Genomic DNA, 20,375 nt, shown 5'->3' with positions numbered 1-20,375 from the left:
TCACACGCTGCTGGATCGGGGGTTCACTTAGTTTCTCACACGCTGCTGGATCGGGGGTTCACTAAGTTTCTCACACACTGCTGCATCGGGGGTTCACTTAGTTTCTCACACGCTGCTGCATCGGGGGTTCACTTAGTTTCTCACACGCTGCTGCATCGGGGGTTCACTTAGTTTCTCACACGCTGCTGGATCGGGGGTTCACTAAGTTTCTCACACACTGCTGCATCGGGGGTTCACTTAGTTTCTCACACGCTGCTGCATCGGGGGTTCACTTAGTTTCTCACACGCTGCTGGATCGGGGGTTCACTTAGTTTCTCACACGCTGCTGCATCGGGGGTTCACTAAGTTTCTCACACGCTGCTGCATCGGGGGTTCACTAAGTTTCTCACACACTGCTGCATCGGGGGTTCACTTAGTTTCTCACACACTGCTGCATCGGGGGTTCACTTAGTTTCTCACACGCTGCTGGATCGGGGGTTCACTTAGTTTCTCACACGCTGCTGCATCGGGGGTTCACTTAGTTTCTCACACACTGCTGCATCGGGGGTTCACTTAGTTTCTCACACGCTGCTGCATCGGGGGTTCACTAAGTTTCTCACACACTGCTGCATCGGGGGTTCACTAAGTTTCTCACACACTGCTGCATCGGGGGTTCACTTAGTTTCTCACACGCTGCTGCATCGGGGGTTCACTTAGTTTCTCACACGCTGCTGGATCGGGGGTTCACTTAGTTTCTCACACGCTGCTGCATCGGGGGTTCACTAAGTTTCTCACACGCTGCTGCATCGGGGGTTCACTAAGTTTCTCACACACTGCTGCATCGGGGGTTCACTAAGTTTCTCACACACTGCTGCATCGGGGGTTCACTTAGTTTCTCACACGCTGCTGCATCGGGGGTTCACTTAGTTTCTCACACGCTGCTGGATCGGGGGTTCACTTAGTTTCTCACACGCTGCTGCATCGGGGGTTCACTAAGTTTCTCACACGCTGCTGCATCGGGGGTTCACTAAGTTTCTCACACACTGCTGCATCGGGGGTTCACTTAGTTTCTCACACACTGCTGCATCGGGGGTTCACTTAGTTTCTCACACGCTGCTGGATCGGGGGTTCACTTAGTTTCTCACACGCTGCTGCATCGGGGGTTCACTTAGTTTCTCACACGCTGCTGCATCGGGGGTTCACTTAGTTTCTCACACGCTGCTGCATCGGGGGTTCACTTAGTTTCTCACGCTGCTGTAAATCATGAGTTGGATATTGTGTGAAAGGATTTAATAAATATCTCCAAACGTTACAATAATTCATCTTTAAACAGATTTCTTTACATTTCTTTAACAAACTGGAATTAGTTCAAAACCTCAGTGACTGAACGCCGTGTTCCAGATGTTCCCAGATGTTCCCAGATGTGACTTCATATCTGTATCATGTGACCAAAGCAGGTAACAGATTTATATTCATTAACTGATCAAATCTTTGTGAAAAAATGAATAAATAAACCTCTGGGAACATCTGGGAATATTACATCATATCTGGAAGACGCTGGTCAGTCTCTGAGTTTATTTGTCGGCTCGGACTTAAATCACCTCCTCTGATAATCGAAGTTTCGACTCTCAGCTGTTTTTGCAAACTGTGCAGCTTCCAGTTTCTGTAACTTGTTGAATGCTGAGAAAAAAAGTGTTTCCAGACATGTTTTACGACCAATTAAAACCCAAAAGGCAGAAACAGTGTTTACAAAATCATCAGAAAAGTTCAAAAGGAAAAGCTTTGCTTATTTATACAACTCATCTCACGTAAAAAGGAGCTTCCTGTTCAGCTTCCTGTTCAGCTTCCTGTTCCTCATTCAATCAGTGGCGACACCTGCTGGTCAGGAGGAGGACTGCAGTGAGTGGCTGTGATGTCATGATGATGTCATGCTGATGTCACAGTTTGCTCACAGAAGGACTCTGAGGTGAACAGAATCAGTCCAGGTGTGCTGCTAACATTAACTTTAGCTGTTAATCTTTAAAGAATCGGTAGTTAAACTGGTTGAAATTATTTGTCTGAATCACTTCTCGGTTTCCAGCTGAAAGTCGTTCGGTTTCTCGCCGCTTTTCTTCGGTCCTTCGCAGGAAAACCTCCTGATTAAGCAAACGTCTGTCCTGCAGCTGGCAGCTGATTGGTCCACAGCGCCATCAGGTGGTCCGATGCAGCAGCAGCCCTGCGAACACATTGTCCTCTGACTCCGCCCACTCGCCCCCCCGCAGTTCCAGCCGCAGCTCCTCCCCCTCCCTCAGCGGCAGGAGGCCCACGCCGGTGACAGGCCCCGCCTCCGTCACCTCCCGCCGCTGCAGGGACACCGGAGCTCCGCCCCCGCCCCTCCTCAGGACCAGGTGGGCGGAGCCTGGCCTCAGGTCCAAGGTGAGCACGAAGACGTAGATCCCGCCCACCGGAGCCGTGAAGGCAGCGCCGTCAAAGCGACCTCGGTTCAGAAGCGGCTGGAACGCGACGCCGCCACCTGGGACGCTGCGCGGGGATCCGGCCACGAACAGCAGCGAGGCGTCCGATTGGTCGAACGGGACGGGCCCACCTGGAGGGAGAATTAAATGTACTTTATTTATACAGAACTTACGGTGTAGCAAAGTGCTTTACAGCAGGTAATAAATAAAGAGAAGAAGAAGTAAAAACAAATAAAAACAATAAAAGAACAGTGAAAGCAATAAAATCCAACAACATCAAATAAAATAAAATAAGATAAAAGTGTCCTCATACTGCTGGGTATTAAAGCCATCCTAAATAAGCAGCTTTTCAGCCTAGATTTTGTCGTGGGTGGCTTTCTCAAGGTCATAACAACTTAAAAACATTTTAACTTTGGCCAGGAGACGCAGCTGGAAAAAACTAGTCCTGACGACATTGTTGATTTGTTTGTCCGACCTCAGATCAAAGGTCAAAGGTCACTCCCAGATTTCTGACAGTTGAACTAAGCTTTGAAGACGAGGTGCCAAAGCCGGCCGTCACAGTGTCCCCAAACACAATGAATTCAGTTTATTAATTTAAATCAGAGATACTCATTGCGCGGCTCCTCAAGCTTTAATTGGCGGCTCGCACAGTAGCTTATAACAATATGGTAACAATAACAATACATTTTTTCAAATAACATACAGCGAATACTGCACAGTGTTAAGTATTTGTATTAAGTGTTAATTAAAGCTTACTGCTGTTTCCTAAAGGGGGCTCTGTTAAACCTGGCAACGCAGCCCGCTTAAACCACCGTCACACTTGACCGCAGAGCACGCTAGCTCCTTTAGCCAGTGCACGCTAGCTCCTTTAGCCAGTGCACGCTAGCTCCTTTAGCCAGTGCACGCTAGCTCCTTTAGCCAGCGCACGCTAGCTCCTTTAGCCAGAGCACGCTAGCTCCTTTAGCCAGAGCACGCTAGCTCCTTTAGCCAGCGCACGCTAGCTCCTTTAGCCAGCGCACGCTAGCTCCTTTAGCCAGCGCACGCTAGCTCCTTTAGCCAGAGCACGCTAGCTCCTTTAGCCAGAGCACGCTAGCTCCTTTAGCCAGAGCACGCTAGCTCCTTTAGCCAGCGCACGCTAGCTCCTTTAGCCAGAGCACGCTAGCTCCTTTAGCCAGCGCACGCTAGCTCCTTTAGCCAGAGCACGCTAGCTCCTTTAGCCAGCGCACGCTAGCTCCTTTAGCCAGCGCACGCTAGCTCCTTTAGCCAGCGCGAGATGCAGGCACCATGGATAGGTTTTTAATTAAAAAAGGGCAAAAACCAGCACAGAAACCAGCACAAAAACCATGCTCATCCTGAATGTCTCACTATGATTACAACAACAAACTACAAATACAACATGAAGAAAGTTGAGGACTCATCCCAGTATTAAGGTAAATGTGGTCTGAATAGAAAATGTATTGGCTGTGTTGTTTCTTTTTTTGTGGGATGTTTTATATGTAGAAATGCATATTTGCTAAAGGGGACTTTAGTATGTTGTAGTAAAAGTGTCTCTTCCCTTGATTTGGCTGCCAATGTGGCTCTGGTGAAATAAAATGTGAGAATCACTGATTTAAATGAAGAAAATTTTGGGCCAACCACTGCTTAATATCAGCAATTAAAACAAAAAACATTAAGAAGCTCAGAATCTGCAGCTGGTGTTTCACCTGCTGACTCCCTCCTGCGGCGGTGGCTCCTCCCCCCTCTTCCTCTTCCTCCTCTCTTCTTCTCCTTCTTCTCCATCAGCTGCCACAGCTTATCCAGCTCCAGCGTGGCGTTGGACGCCGCCAACACGTCGGCGTTACCGAACACGTTCTTGAACACCCTCAGATGCTCCTCCAGCCCTCTCCTCAGCCTCGTCACCTCCTTCTGCAGTTTGGCCTCCAGGCCTGCGGGGGGCGCCCCCCGGGTGGCGTTACAGGAGCAGGGTCTCTCCTCCAGCCGGCCCAGCCTCTGCTCCTGCTCCTCCACCATCTTCTCCAGGTTCCAGAGGTCGCTGCCGTCTCCGGCGTGCTGCCTGCCGTCCGGCTGGAGGAGGAGCAGCTGGTGCTCCCTGGCTGCCGGGGCTCCGCCCCCAGTCCTCCTCACGCCACCGGGCAGCCAATCGGGGAATGGGTGGAAGGAGGGCTGGTCGGCCGACGGCACCTCCTCTCGGCCTCCTGAGAAAAGGAAGTGAGACCAGAACTGATGCAGAAACAGGAAGTAGCTGAATATTCTGATCTCATCCTGATCCGCGCTCCAACAAATATGCGTTCAACAGAGTAAAACATTTAAATCACAAAATGGTTCTCCAGGAAAAAGTCAGACCTCACAATCTCTTGGCCCTATTTTCTCTCCCTTCGTATCACTGCCTGCTGCCGCCTGCCGACAGCCGCGTCTGTTACGGTGTTTGCTGCTCGGTCTGCTCGGTCAACACATACGCTGCATGTTGTTCCCCCTCTCTCTGCCCCCTGCTTCCTGTCTCTCTTGAACTGCCCTGTCCATTAAAGGCTTAAAAGCCCCAAAAAATGATTAATTAAAAAAAAAAAAAGACTCTAAACATGGGGCAGCTGCACTGGGGCAGCTGCACTACGCCACCGCCCCCCCCCAAAAAAAATGAGGAACGCTTCATGAATTTCCCTGCTGTGTGGTTGTAGTTTCTCACAGCCGCCACCAGGTGCTGCTAAAAACCATCAGAAAGTGACCTGAGGAGCTGTCATTAAATCCTGATTACCTGGGGTAATTCCTACCTGGGGTGGTTCCTACCTGGGGTGGTTCCTAACTCGGGTGGTTCCTAACTCGGGTGGTTCCTACCTGGGGTGGTTCCTAACTCGGGTAGTTCCTACCTGGGGTGGTTCCTAACTCGGGTGGTTCCTAACTCGGGTGGTTCCTACCTGGGGTGGTTCCTACCTGGGGTAGTTCCTACGTGAGGTAGTTCCTACCTGGGGTGGTTCCTACCTCGGGTGGTTCCTACCTCGGGTGGTTCCTACCTCGGGTGGTTCCTACCTGAGGTAGTTCCTACCTGGGGTAGTTCCTACTTGGAGTAGTTCCTACCTGTCCCACTGCCCAGCTGTGACATCACGCCCCGGTCGTGGCCCCCCAGCTGCCGGATCTGCTCCTTCAGGGTGGTGATGGAGTAGGCCTCCTGGTCCTGCTGGGGCCACTCCCTGAACTCCATCACCTCCTCCCCCAGCAGCAGCTGCAGCACCTCGCTGTGCCGGATGGTGTCTTCGAACAGCGAGGGAAAGCTGGAGAACAGCGGCTTCAGCTGCTCCTCCTGCTTCGAGCTCGTCTTCTGCAGACCGGAGACCGAATCGCCCAGATGGGTCACATTGAGCTCCAGAGTCCTGGTCCTGCTCCGCTCCGAGACCAGAGACTCCCTGACCTGCAGGACGACAGGGAACCTGTTTTTAATGTTCTGCTGTCAGCTGCACTGAGGAGCATGCATCTTCCATCCAGCAGCAGCCTCAGAGGATATCAGAGCCCAGTGGTTGAACTCTGAGGCTAATGTTCCAGCAGAGTTAGCTAAACACTGTGGATAAACTCTGAGGCTAATGTTCCAGCAGAGTTAGCTAAAGACTGTGGATAAACTCCATCTGAGGCTAATGTTCCAGCAGAGTTAGCTAAAGACTGTGGATAAACTCCATCTGAGGCTAATGTTCCAGCAGAGTTAGCTAAAGACTGTGGATGAACTCCATCTGAGGCTAATGTTCCAGCAGAGTTAGCTACAGACTGTGGATGAACTCCATCTGAGGCTAATGTTCCAGCAGAGTTAGCTAAAGACTGTGGATAAACTCCATCTGAGGCTAATGTTCCAGCAGAGTTAGCTAAACACTGTGGATAAACTCCATCTGAGGCTAATGTTCCAGCAGAGTTAGCTAAAGACTGTGGATAAACTCCATCTGAGGCTAATGTTCCAGCAGAGTTAGCTAAACACTGTGGATGAAATCTATCTGAGGCTAATGTTCCAGCAGAGTTAGCTAAAGACTGTGGATAAACTCCATCTGAGGCTAATGTTCCAGCAGAGTTAGCTAAAGACTGTGGATAAACTCCATCTGAGGCTAATGTTCCAGCAGAGTTAGCTAAACACTGTGGATGAAATCTATCTGAGGCTAATGTTCCAGCAGAGTTAGCTAAAGACTGTGGATAAACTCTGAGGCTAATGTTCCAGCAGAGTTAGCTACAGACTGTGGATAAACTCCATCTGAGGCTAATGTTCCAGCAGAGTTAGCTAAAGACTGTGGATAAACTCCATCTGAGGCTAATGTTCCAGCAGAGTTAGCTTTGACGTTTATTTAACTGAAAACAGACCCAAGATATTTCATATTTTGTTTCTTAACTCGATTTTAAATCAAATTAAATTTCCCAGAATTCACAACAAATGAATATAAAATAATCTTAAGGTTCCACCGAGTCAAACAGCTTTGAATAGACGTGTTCACGCAGTCATACCTGCTGGAGGCCACGTTGCAGCGCCTCCACCGCCGGCTCCCAGTCGCCGGCTCCGCCCCATGGCCCCGCCCCTCCCAAGCTGTTCTCATCCAAGGCCATTTTGTTCTCGTTGGCCAGCTCCGTCACGTTGGCCACGCCCCTCTCCAGCTCGGCCACGGCGGCCTTCAGGGCCTTGCAGTCGCAGTCTGTGGAGGAGTTGTGTTTGTAGAGGACGGTGTACAGGTAGTCCACGTCCACGTCCATCTCCTGCAGCCGCAGCTCGTGCTGCGCCAGGACCGCCGCCACCTCCTCCACCCGCCGCTGCACCGACACCTTGGCGTCCTCCACCTCCAGCCCCGTCTCCATGAACAGGATCTGGCTGTTCCGGGCCGTCTGGTTGATCTGCTTCTCCAGCTCCTTCAGGTGCAGCTTCAGCTGCTGGACACCACCCGAGGTCACCTCCGAGTCCTCCGTCAGCCCCCCCACCTGCAAAGAAACGCACCTGGAACCTCACTGGAAAAATCTAAATCTTACCAAGTATATTTGTCTCATTGAGTATCTCATTACACTTAATATCAGACACAACTGCCTAACAAGCACCATTTCAGCCAGATATAGGGACTTGTTTTAATACAATACATCATGAATATCTTGTTAAGTGAAAAAGTCTTGAAAACAAATTGTTTTGAGGGTAACATAATCGGCATGCATTGTGGGAAACGTAGTTTTTGGTCACTGCACGTATTTGACTTATTTAGCTCTCACATTTGGCCCGCGGGCCTCGAGTTTGACACACATCTTCCGTGGTTCAGCTCCTTTATCTCTCAGCTTCTTCTCCACCCCCCACCTGATGGGGTTAGAGTGACTGTGAGTGTTCTGGGTTTGGAGAATCAGCCGAATGTTTTCCATCTAAACCAACTCAAACTTTAAAACTGTCCTTTACATGGCGTCGCTTCTGCATCAGACAGTTAGAGGAAGCTCATCCTCAAGGTCTGAGTGAGGACTTTATCATCCTCACCAGAGCACCGGGTAACACCTGAGTCAACTTACACTAAAACAAATCGATAAAGAAGTCGAGGAGCGGAAGAACAGTCATGAAAACCTTTCCAAGTCCTTCCAAAATCCCTTCATGAAGCATTTGTTCAAACTCATGTGATATTTTTTAGGTTTGAGGTGATTCAGATGGAGGAAAATTCCTTTTTTGTGGCCCCATTCCGAGTCGTTTCCATCAGAAATCAGCGCTCTGACTGCTCAGATGTTCCAAATCCAACTTTTAAAAACCACTTTAGTGGTGAAACAGCCCTGATTCTTTTCTAACTTCGAACATATGGAGGTCAGGGGTCGGGGGAGATTGGCGAAACGTGGGATTATCTTTGCTTTATTCTTTGTTTTGGTTTGATTAAATTGTCTGGATTTAATGTAAACAGTCTTTTTTTAGTGAGTGTAAACACTGGTCCTCGTCTTTATAAGCCGGGTATTTGTGTTGGGGAAGGCTGGCTGTTGGTTTCCTTGATAATATTTGATCTTCCTTTGGTTCTACATCTCACTCTCATCCTCCCTTCAGTGAGCTATGGTTATATCCAGTTATATTTTGTTTTATGTGGTTATCTTTGGGTTTTATGTGGTTATCTTTGGGTTATATGCGGTTATCTTTGGGTTATGTGTGGTTATCTTTGGGTTATATGCGGTTATCTTTGGGTTATATGCGGTTATCTTTGGGTTATATGCGGTTATCTTTGGGTTATATGCGGTTATCTTTGGGTTATATGCGGTTATCTTTGGGTTATACGTGGCTATTTTTGGGTTTTATGTGGTTATCTTTGGGCTTTACGTGGTTATCTTTGGGTTATGCGTGGCTATTTTTGGGTTTTATGTGGTTATCTTTGGGTTTTACGTGGTTATCTTTGGGTTTTATGTGGTTATCTTTGGGTTATATGTGGTTATCTTTGAGTTTTAAGTGGTTATCTTTGGGTTATACGTGGTTATCTTTGGGCTTTACGTGGTTATCTTTGGGTTTTACGTGGTTATCTTTGGGTTTTACGTGGTTATCTTTGGGCTTTACGTGGTTATCTTTGGGTTTTACGTGGTTATCTTTGGGTTATACGTGGTTATCTTTGGGCTTTACGTGGTTATCTTTGGGTTTTACGTGGTTATCTTTGGGCTTTACGTGGTTATCTTTGGGTTTTACGTGGTTATCTTTGGGTTTTATGTGGTTATCTTTGGGCTTTACGTGGTTATCTTTGGGTTTTACGTGGTTATCTTTGGGCTTTACGTGGTTATCTTTGGGTTTTATGTGGTTATCTTTGGGTTTTATGTGGTTATCTTTGGGTTTTATGTGGTTATCTTTGGGCTTTACGTGGTTATCTTTGGGTTTTACGTGGTTATCTTTGGGTTTTATGTGGTTATCTTTGGGCTATACGTGGTTATCTTTGGGTTTTATGTGGTTATCTTTGGGCTATACGTGGTTATCTTTGGGCTATATGTGGTTGTGAGGGTCAGTTTGAAACGGCTCTGGGAACAGTTTGTTTTATGTTTATAATCTGAAGACATTTCTGGGTCTGAACTTGAATCAGTCGGCAGGACGGCCAGGCGTAACGATGTGTTCTGATTGGACGCACCTTCACCGTGTTGTTGACCACCGTGTTGTCGAGTCGTGCGATGGCGTCCCAGACCGCCGCCATGTCTGCTGGCGGCTGGGGTGGAAGCAGGGAGGCAGGGTCCAGGTCTTCATCGGGGACCTGATCCTGGTTCAGCCTCACCTCGGCCAGCGTGGCGTTCATGGCCTGCAGGCTGACCTGGGACCAGAGGGAGAACTGTGTACTGATCCAGTCTGTGGGACTACATCCTGGTACTTTAGACTGGATAAAGTTACTGACGCATATCTGACCTGCATCATCTTCTGGTGATGCTTCAGCTTCATGTCGACGTCCATCTTGAAGGTGGTGAGGTTGTAGTGCAGTGTTGCATGCTGGGATTGCAGCCTGTTCTCAACGTAGGTGCGCTGGACCTCCATCTGCCTCTGGACTTCCCCGATCTGCTGAAACACCACATCCAGTTTGGTATCCAGGCGCTCCTCCAGGGGCTCCTCCAGGGGCTCATCCAGGGGCTCATCCAGGGGCTCCTCCAGGGGCCCCGCCTGCCGCTCCGCCCCCAGCCGGCTGCTCCTCAGCTGGGCCACGTCACCTGCCAGCTGCCCCACCTGCTGGTTCAGGTGCTCCAGTGAGCGGTTGAAGCCGTCCAGCAGCGGCTTCAGCTGGGCCATGACCAGCTCCATCATGGCCCTGAGGGTGGGGCTGTTTGTGGCTGTGGGGGCGGTGGCGTCCACCTCATCTACAACGAGGAAAGATCACAGGTGAGCGTTCAGGTGGAATTTACAACATGAACACATCACTTCCATGCACGGGCGTAAAATTGCGTATGGACGCTATGAACGTGTCCATACCAATATTTGGATACGTTTAAAATGTCCATACCAATTTTGAATGGGAAATTGCACAGCGTTCGGGAAACAAAGGGTTAATTTCCCCTTCCGCAGTTCCTTCTCTCATAGACGACGTGTCATTGGTGGGGACAGCCTCGCTATCTGTGATTGGCTCACCTTCTGTAGCGCTATGCCTGGCTTGTTGTTGCTAGGTTGGTTGCTAAGCGGTGATAGCGGGAAAACAGCTGACGAGGTGACCGGTCTTTTGTTCGCTGGCTCAGAGTCATCATGTCTGACTCGGGCAAATAACAAACAAATATGCCAGCAGTTTGTCTGCGTCAGTGACTGGCGGCGCCATGCATTTGGCTAGTTAATAGGCTCAAAGCGACAAACTTAATAGTTTTGTAGTTTTGCAGCATCCAAACTCATCAACTTACAGATCCTGAAATTTCAGAAAAAACATGTAATAATAAAACATATTACTGGGCCTGTGATGATGTTGAAGTCACCAGAAACTTGAGTGACTTGCATAAAAAAAAAAAAAATCAATTCTCAATCTTGCCATTATGGTTTACATTAATGACAAATCCCATCTGATTCACAGCCCTCTGATTTTTTTTTATTCACCCCAGAATTGGTTAAAATGCAGGAAATTGCATCTAAGAAATACAAAATTTTCTGGGGGAAGACCCCCAGACCACCCACACAAATGAGGTGTCCCTCAACCTTAGGCGGTGGTGGAGTGGCAAATTATGTCCCCACCAATGTCAACACCATTATTACGCCCTTGCTTCCACGTGCTGTTCCCCCCCCCCCCCCCCCCGACTGAAACCGTTTGCCTGTTACTGTTCAGGAGAAAGCCTCGCTCAGCAGGGAGCCGCTGAGCTCAAACCAACGGATATTTAAAACCAAATCCCGTCAAACATCTCAATCAGACCTCAGAAAAGGGTGTTAGAGGGAAAAATCTGTCACCTTTAACCCCTTCAGACCCTGCGTCCATGGACATATTTCTGTCTCTAAACCAATAAATACTCAGTAATTGAATGACGCCAGCAGGGCATGTTACCATACCAATCACCATCATTTCATGGCTTTGAGCTCTGAGAGTGACGGACATCAGACTGCAGAGAGGGAAGAGCCCATTTTCAATCAAAAATATCAATTTATCTTCATGCTGGCCAAACTATTCTGCTCTCAGTTTAACTTTAACAGTTACAAGTGATAATATTTGAAGTTATTTTGAATATATATCATATCATTCATTCATAGGATTTTTTCAAAGTCGTTGGGCGAGTTCAGCTAACACTCACATTTAGTGTCAGTATATAAAGAAACAACATACCTGTAAGCTTTTCATTTTCACACAGTTTACTGAAGGAGAAACTGATTTTTCAGGTAATCTTACAGTCACACATCTATCAGATTGCATCATTTCTGTATCTTCTTGCAGGTTTCACTGCTGTTCCCTGCGCACGCTGTGACACACCATCAAGTTCACATGCACGTTTAAAACCGTGCACAGACCCAACACCATGCAAACATCCAGTTCCAGATGTTTAGGTCATACCTGATTAGTTACTGTGTGGAAAAACTCAGCGTTATTTTCCTTATGTTTTTATGACATTTTACGCCCATTGGAATGGACGTAAAAAAAAATACTATTAAAAACAAAAGTTACCAAAAAATTTGTTTTTTGCACTTTGTTTTTATGTTGGAGAAGAATCAGTTTTATTTGCTCAGCCAAAAAAAAATTCAGGTCTGAAGGGTTTAAGGAAAAGGGGTAAATCCTTCCCTCTGAGAATAATCTGCAAAGAATCTGAATCTCTGGAATGAAGTCCAGATTCTGGACAAATTTGTGGTTAAAGTAGTAAAAACAGTTTTCTGGATTTAAAGTCCAACCTTATGGGGACATTTTGAGTTAAACTAATGGGTGATGAAGAGCATTTAGACCTGAGAGGTGGAAGCTCAGTGAATAATCCACAGAGTGAGAACTTTCCATCTTCCTCTGGGAAGGCAACAGGAGGCCCTGCTGAGTCCGAACTCTGAATCCTGGATGAACAAACTTCTCTGTCGCTACTTCTTTAACACATTGCTTCAGTTTGATGTAATTTGATCTGAAAGTTAAGCAGCAGTTTATGAAGTGGTTGATCTTGGTCTGGTTCCACGCCTCGCATGTCGGAGTCGGCACATCCAGGCCATCGGGGGGGTTGAACACGCTCCTGGTGGCGGCCTGCTGAGCTGCAGTTTGACCCGTTGGTGGCGCTGACAGAAGCTCCTCAGCAGCTCCTTCTTCAGGAGAATCAGACCCAGAGGGTTAAGGTTTGTTTCAGAAGAGAAATAACATCTGGAGAAGCTTCTCACACCCACACAGCTGCATCATGACCCTCAGGGGACCTGCAGCTCTGAAACAGAAACGTTTTCCAGCTTTAAACACCACAGCAGGGAAACAAACACCTAAAAAAAGCTGCTGGGGGGCCAGAGTTGCTCAGATTAGTGCTGTTGGTTCAGACCGGGTCCGTCTGATCCTGTGTTTTGGTTTAATTTCTGGGCTTTGGAACATTTCCTGCATCATCTTCATCATCAGTTAAACATGTTGAATCTTCTGTGAGGAACGAGCTGCGTTTAAACCAGAGTTCTGGGTACTGATCAGTGGATCTGTTATAAACGATGAAGAGGATGATGTCCGTCATCTCCCCAGAGTTCAGGTCAGGTGATCCTCAGAGCTGAATCAGGTCAGCTGGACTTCTTCTTGGTTCTTCCAGATGTTTCACCTCTCATCTGTTGGTGGGAAGTAAGCAGCAGAGGAACCACCTGCCTAGGGATGGGAATTGATAAGATTTTTACGATTCCAATTCCATTTTGGATTCTGCTTAACGATTCGGTTCTTTGTCGGTTCCCTTATCGATTCTCACTTGGAGAAAAAGGACAACAAACCGCTCGATTAGCATCAACTTTGTTTAGTTTAGAAGTAACACGAGTCGTGACCTCACAAACCCAACAACGGTGAGGTCCACATTGGTCTATCCTGGCCTGGGTAATTTAACTCTTCCTGCTCTGGTGAAAGGAGAAGCTGGAGGTAGAGGTGAACTGGGGGTAGTACCACCAGCCTCTGGCTCTGAGCCAGTCAGGCTCTGTCTCTCATGATTTCATCTAAATGTAATGCCTGAGAAGGCATTCATTTAACCTTAACCGTTACTAACAGCAGCTTTTACAATCAGGCAAATGGTGCTAACATGATAGGCAGTGTTTGTTAGTTAGTTACCTGCAGTGTTAGCCGAGGACATGCTAACGTTGCTAACGTTGCTGGGTTCAGATTCACCAACGTTAGTCCGGAGCAGATCGAAAACGCGACATTCATTCATAGTTATTGCATGTTGGTAGTATTTCCTCCCTTTGGTGAAATATTCACTTTGCAAGTTGCCCTGTTGTGGTCTTTTTTAGGGATGTGTAACCAAACTTTTGAAAGTTTGTACCGCTTGGGCGCCATGTTTACTGTTGGCTGTTGGCTGTGCTGGACTCGCCACGCAGCGTTGCGTGGTGACGTCATTCGCGCCCACTGGAATCGATAAGGGAATCGTTTGCAAAATCACCAAAACGATTCCAAGGAATTGAAATACTGGGAACCGGTTCTCAATAAGAACCGAGATTCCCATCCCTAACCAAGACCTGACCAAGGATCTGGTTGGTGTAATTCATCCTCACCTGTTTACCTGTCTGAAGGAGCATCATTTTCATTATTTTCCTAACTGCAGTTTGTTCCCGTTTCAACGTTTGTGCTTCTGCTTCATGAAACCTCAGAATCGGCCTGTTGCTCAGAGAGTTAAACATCTGCTCTCCAAAAGCACAGAATCTCTATAAGGTTGTGTATGGATGAGGTGCAGAAACATCTGGAGTCCGAACACAAACCCCTGAAGCTCCGCTCTCTGCCTCCTTCATCCCGACCTGCTTCCTCCACATGCTGCAGAGGTCAGAGGTCACAGTGAGGCAGGAAGCTCCGGCCGCCTCCTCCTGCAGCTGCAGGGCTTTCAGAGGAAGAAATCAAACACCCCCCCACCGGCCGGCGGCGTTTCTGTCCAATGACTCAGCCTGAGTTACGGAGCTCGGCCTCGGCGACTTCCTGCTCGGACCAAAGCGGCGTCTGCTGCCTCTGTTCGCCGCTTCGCCGTAAATGTCACGAAAAAAGAGCGAGGCGGGACGTCCGAGGTCCCAACGAGCAGGAAAAACAGCAGAATGCTCCTTTAACGATGAGGTAATGCTGTCCCGTCAGTGAGGTCAGAGGTCACAGAGCGCCGTGGGAAAAGGAAGCCTGGAGGTGATGTCATGCACACGCTGGTCAGGTGACACGAAGCGTTAAAATAGTGTCGACGGTCACAATGTAAGAAAGAGAGGAAGTCCTGAGGAGGAAGTGTGTTCCATTTGTAGCTCCAGTTATACAACCAGTTATAGAACCAGTACAACCAGTTAAAGAACCAGTACAACCAGTTATAGAACCAGTTATAGAACCAGTGGAACCAGTACAACCAGTTATAGAACCAGTACAACCAGTTATAGAACCAGTACAACCAGTTATAGAACCAGTGGAACTGGTTATAGAACCAGTGGAACCAGTTATAGAACCAGTACAACCAGTTATAGAACCAGTGGAACCAGTTATAGAACCAGTGGAACCAGTTATAGAACCAGTACAACCAGTTATAGAACCAGTAGAACCAGTTATAGAACCAGTGGAACCAGTTATAGAACCAGTGGAACCAGTTATAGAACCAGTGGAACCAGTTATAGAACCAGTAAAACCAGTTATAGAACCAGTAGAACCAGTTATACAACCAGTACAACCAGTACAGCGAGTACAACCAGTTATACAACCAGTACAACCAGTGGAACCAGTTATAGAACCAGTACAACCAGTACAGCGAGTAAAACCAGTTATAGAACCAGTAAGACCAGTTATAGAACCAGTACAACCAGTGGAACTAGTTATAGAACCAGTACAACCAGTACAGCGAGTAAAACCAGTTATAGAACCAGTAAGACCAGTACAGCGAGTACAACCAGTACCAGATCAACTTTTAATGTTTATTAGTTCAAATTCATCTATTTTCACATTTAAGGCTGAAACACTGAACTCCAGCTATAGGCCGGTTCCCGGCGTGCCCCCCCTCTGACCCAATCACAGCTGGGATGGACTCCGGGGCTGTGTTAGAAACCGCATACTTCTCCTACTACTCCTACTAACTTTAACTTTATTTAAGTTCCCGGATGCATACTAGATTCTCCGAAATGTTGGGTATGCATCATGAGGTTACTACTCATACTCAAACTACCCAAGATGCAACGTAACGTGACGTCGCCGATCGTCATTTCCTGTCAAAACGGCAGTTTCAAGCTAGCTACAACGAGGGTAGGTTCACTTCCTGTTTTCAAAACAAAAGCACCAATTGTATGGTAATGGCTTTCCCTATGATAAAAGGCAACGGGTATTTTATTTTGTGAAAATAACCGGAAGTGCGTTAGCTCACTGCGGCTAGCTTTAGTAGCGCCGAATTCGTGGGAACAAAATTGTAAACAGCCGGTATTTTGTCAGATTTTCAACACGTTGGGGATCTAAACGACTACTTTCTCACCTGAAAATGTTTCAAATGTTGCTAAAGTTTACAGAGTTTAGAGCTTAAGAGAAATCAGCTTCAGTCCGGCTGATTTCAGCTCGGGCAGGAGCGAAATGCATTGTGGGTAAACGCTCTGCATACTGTCTGATCGATGAGTATGCAGTATGCAGTATGTAGTATGCAGTATGTAGTATGCAGTATGTAGTATGCAGTATGCAGTATGTAGTATGTAGTATGTAGTATGCAGTATGTAGTATGCAGTATGTAGTATGTAGTATGTAGTATGCAGTATGTAGTATGCAGTATGTAGTATGCAGTATGCAGTATGTAGTATGCAGTATGTAGTATGCAGTATGTAGTATGTAGTATGTAGTATGCAGTATGTAGTATGCAGTATGCAGTATGCAGTATGCAGTATGTAGTATGCAGTATGCAGTATCTAGTATGCAGTATGTAGTATGCAGTATGTAGTATGCAGTATGTAGTATGCAGTATGCAGTATGTAGTATGCAGTATGTAGTATGCAGTATGCAGTATGTAGTATGCAGTATGTAGTATGCAGTATGTAGTATGCAGTATGTAGTATGCAGTATGCAGTATGTAGTATGCAGTATGTAGTATGCAGTATGTAGTATGCAGTATGCAGTATGCAGTATGTAGTAGGCGGTTTCGAACACAGCCCAGCTATAGGCCGGTTCCAGGTGTGCCCCGCCTCTTACCCAATCACATATATCCGTCTCTAAGTGTTTGGATTCTTCAGGTTAATGTCTGATCCAAACTCACCAGGATAGACTCGATCTCGGTGGTCCATCTTGGGCGTGGTGTGTGGTGGGTGATGGGCAGCGCTGGCGTACACATCTGGCTGTACCTGGTAGGTGTCGACGGGCCCCTGGTGGTCGTTCTGTTCTCGATGTGGGTCCACATGCTGCTGCCTCTGGGGCCGAGCCCGGACATCTGAAACACACACATTCAAAGGTTTGTATTTTCAGAGGACTTTTCAGCTGCACTTTCAGCCATGATTAGGGATGGGAATTGATAAGATTTTTACGATTCCAATTCCATTTTCGATTCGGTTCTTTGTCGGTTCCATTATCGATTCTCACTTGGAGAAAAAGGACAACAAACCGGTCGATTAGCATCAACTTTGTTTAGTTTAGAAGCAACACGAGTCATGACCACACAAACCCAACAACGGTGAGGTCCACATTGGTCTATCCTGGCCTGGGTAATTTAACTCTTCCTGCTCTGGTGAAAGGAGAAGCTGGAGGTAGAGGTGAACTGGGGGTAGTACCACCAGCCTCTGGCTCTGAGCCAGTCAGGCTCTGTCTCTCATGATTTCATCTAAATGTAATGCCTGAGAAGGCATTCATTTAACCTTAACCGTTACTAACAGCAGCTTTTACAATGAGGCAAATGGCGCTAACATGATAGGCAGTGTTTGTTAGTTAGTTACCTGCAGTGTTAGCCGAGGACATGCTAACGTTGCTAACATTGCTGGGTTCAGATTCACCAACGTTAGTCCGGAGCAGATCGAAAACGCGACATTCATTCATAGTTATTGCATGTTGGTAGTATTTCCTCCCTTTGGTGAAATATTCACTTTGCAAGTTGCCCTGTTGTCGTCTTTTTTAGGGATGTGGAACCAAACTTTCGAGCGTTTGTACCGCTTGGGCGCCATGTTTACTGTTGGCTGCGCTGGACTCGCCACGCAACGCTGCGTGGCGACGTCATTCGCGCCCACTGGGATCGATAAGGGAATTGTTTGCAAAATCGCCAAACGAGTCCAAGGAATTGAAACACTGGGTTTTCGATTCCCATCCCAAGCCATGATGTCTTCATTTCACGTGCTGAGTTACTTCCTGTCAGGAAGCCCCAGTTGGATGGAACATACCAAACATGGAGGCAGCGTCCTGTTGGATGGAACATACCAAACATGGAGGCAGCGTCCTGTTGGGTTGGGCATACCAAACATGGAGGCAGCGTCCTGTTGGGTTGACCCACAGTAAACCACCTGCTGGATCTGATCTCCGGTTCTTTCTATACGTCAGCACACGTTCTTTAACCTTACGGAGATCAACAGGAAGTCAGGCAGACCAGCTGAGACACAATGGCTGATGGGAAACGGGCTGATGCATGTGGGGATTTCTAAACTGAGCTTTCTCAGCATTTGTTTAATGTTGAGTTCATTGTTAAATTCCAGCAGCAGAATCACAAGAAGCTCAGAGTCTGAGACCTGTGGGCAGAAAATACATCGGTGCTGCCTGAAACACCCTGCTGGGTCCCTGCTGGGCCCCCCCACTGTTTTTTTTTTCTTACTTTTTACCAAGCTAGAGAAGCTATTGGTTTGTTCAGATGCTTCTGTAATAGATGTTTAATTCCCATTTGCACTAAACTACATAAAGAGCTGATTGCTATTTATTTTGGGTACATTTAGATCTGTCTATTTCTTTTTTTAAAAATAGGAAAGAAATGTTTAAATCAAGTCTGATGTTGCCTTGAACAAAAGAATGATCCCAGTCTTTTCCACACGATAAAACTTACAGTTTGGCACCATAATTCTGTGCTGTTTTTCTGGATCGTATGGGATCGGAATCAGATCGGTATCGGCCAATACTAAACCTCAGATATCGATATCAGAGGTTAAAAAATTAGATCGGTGCATCCCTAGTGAAAATGTTTCTTACATAGCAGATGGGACCAAAGTAAGAAGACAGGAAATCTTCGGAAGGGACAGAATTTAAACCCACAAACTCGTGAGTGAAGGCCAGAGGTTTAACGCCTCCCACCATGATCCCTTCGTCCCTGTGCTGAGACCCACCTGTCGTCACATTGAAGTGTTAACGGGAGCCGATTCACAGGACCGATGTGCTTATTCTGCGATGTGCCGTGTGTAGGAGTAGTTCTGTAAAACGCTTTAAAGACCAAAGCAGTGTGCGCAGCGTAGACTGATGTAAGCAAAGTAATCAGAGTTTCAGAGGGTCACAGCTCAGCTGCTCAGAAATAAGACCCGAGCTGACGTAGTAACGATGGAAACGACTGAAAACAGGCGGCAGACATCCATGAACTACAGTTATCTGAAGCTCCGCCGGTAGAGAAGAGGCAGAACTTCCTTCAGCGGTTTACAAGAAGTTTAAAAAGCTCGCCCAGACCAAAGTAGACCGGTAATAGATAGATTCCTGAGCTTCATAAAAGAAATAACTAATAATAAAAACGGCTCCCAAGTGTTCCTGTGATTGTCTCCAGTGGGTTTCAGCCGTGTTGATGATCTAATCACATGACCTTCAGCTCGCAGGAAGCCGCTTCAATCGGAGGCGTGGTGGGAGCGGACTGTACCATGTGGAGGTGAGCGGGGGCCCGCCTCCGTGTTTTCTTTGTTGAGTCGAGCCTCTAAAGGCCAAAGGTCTATTTTAGTCTGATGAAACATCCAGTGTTTTGGTTCTCAGCGCTCCGGGTGACCCGAGTGGGACGAATGTTCCAAACGAGCACGTTTCCACTAATAGAGTTCACCTTTTGGTTTATCCTGTCTGGGACTAAATAACAACCCAGAGTCCTGAATAAGTTCCGGATATTTTCTCATATTTGACATCTGAATGTTTCCTTCTGTCTGAATAAAACTGTTTCTCTGACTCTGACCACTAAATTCACCTGTTTTAATTCATTTTAATGAACTGATATCTGAAACGATGACATCATCATCGTCACTAATCTGTGTTCAATAACCGGATCATGTTCTCATTTAAATTCATTTTTCACCCTTTAAAAAAAGAAAAGCCCATAATCCAGCTCTGGGTGCTGATCGATCACTAACTGATGGATGTTTGTCGGGTTATTGATCCGGTCACAGCACCAGCCTCACAGAGTCGGTGGTCCTACCTGCAGCCTGGACCTGGGTTCTCTTTGGTTCAGATCCGGCAGATTCTGGCTGATGTTCAGACACTGTTAGAGACAAAAAAACAAGGAAGAAGAGACACATTAAATATAAATCATCTAAATTGTGAGCCCGTAACATCCCATAGTTCTGCTGCTATAGGCCCAGCCTGAGGAGGATGGAAGTTTACCTCCACAAACAGACCAGAACCAGAATCCACGAGGACACAAACTGGGTGTACCGTAGGGGTGTGGCTACGGGGGGGCTGGGGGGGCACTGCCCCCCTGAGAAATGCCCTGTCCATCCAAAGAAAACTGGCCAGAAAAAAGGCCACGATTTATTATCTCTGTTTGTGTCTTGTATTGATAGAATAAATGCGGGTGGTGATTTTAAAAAAAGCATAAATCTGCAAAGTTTATAGCTTTATTTATTTTTTGTTATCGTGTCCCCCCCCCCATAAGCTTAACCCCTTGCTGCTGAAAAAAAAAGGGCGATTTTCACATTTTGGGATGTTTTTGTTGTATATAATGATCTGAAATATAGACTTAATTAAGGTAATAAATAGCTGGAGTTGGCTGGATGTCTCGCCCCGAGTATCTACT

The 20,375-nt window shown here is 47.0% G+C and overlaps 1 protein-coding gene across 1 annotated transcript in view; it reads right to left on the bottom strand.

Moving 5' to 3' along the window:
• Positions 1-1,476: 1,476 nt before the first annotated feature.
• Positions 1,477-20,375, bottom strand: part of LOC142388561 (multimerin-2-like) — a 32,576-nt gene continuing 13,677 nt past the window's right edge. Inside the window, exons 3-10 of the mRNA XM_075473970.1 lie at positions 19,779-19,841; positions 16,689-16,859; positions 9,766-10,208; positions 9,497-9,673; positions 6,900-7,364; positions 5,502-5,832; positions 4,136-4,627; positions 1,477-2,563 (exon numbers count right to left, since the gene is read on the bottom strand). Of these exons, the coding sequence (XP_075330085.1) occupies positions 2,169-2,563; positions 4,136-4,627; positions 5,502-5,832; positions 6,900-7,364; positions 9,497-9,673; positions 9,766-10,208; positions 16,689-16,859; positions 19,779-19,841 (2,537 nt within the window). The 3' untranslated portion in view covers positions 1,477-2,168. The remainder of the gene's footprint in view (positions 2,564-4,135; positions 4,628-5,501; positions 5,833-6,899; positions 7,365-9,496; positions 9,674-9,765; positions 10,209-16,688; positions 16,860-19,778; positions 19,842-20,375) is intronic.

Source organism: Odontesthes bonariensis, chromosome 2 (assembly GCF_027942865.1).
Source record: "Odontesthes bonariensis isolate fOdoBon6 chromosome 2, fOdoBon6.hap1, whole genome shotgun sequence".
In the NCBI taxonomy this organism is placed as follows: Eukaryota; Metazoa; Chordata; class Actinopteri; order Atheriniformes; family Atherinopsidae; genus Odontesthes; species Odontesthes bonariensis.
The sequence above is the reverse complement of the archived record's forward strand: the minus strand, read 5'-3'. Positions and strand labels throughout refer to the sequence as shown.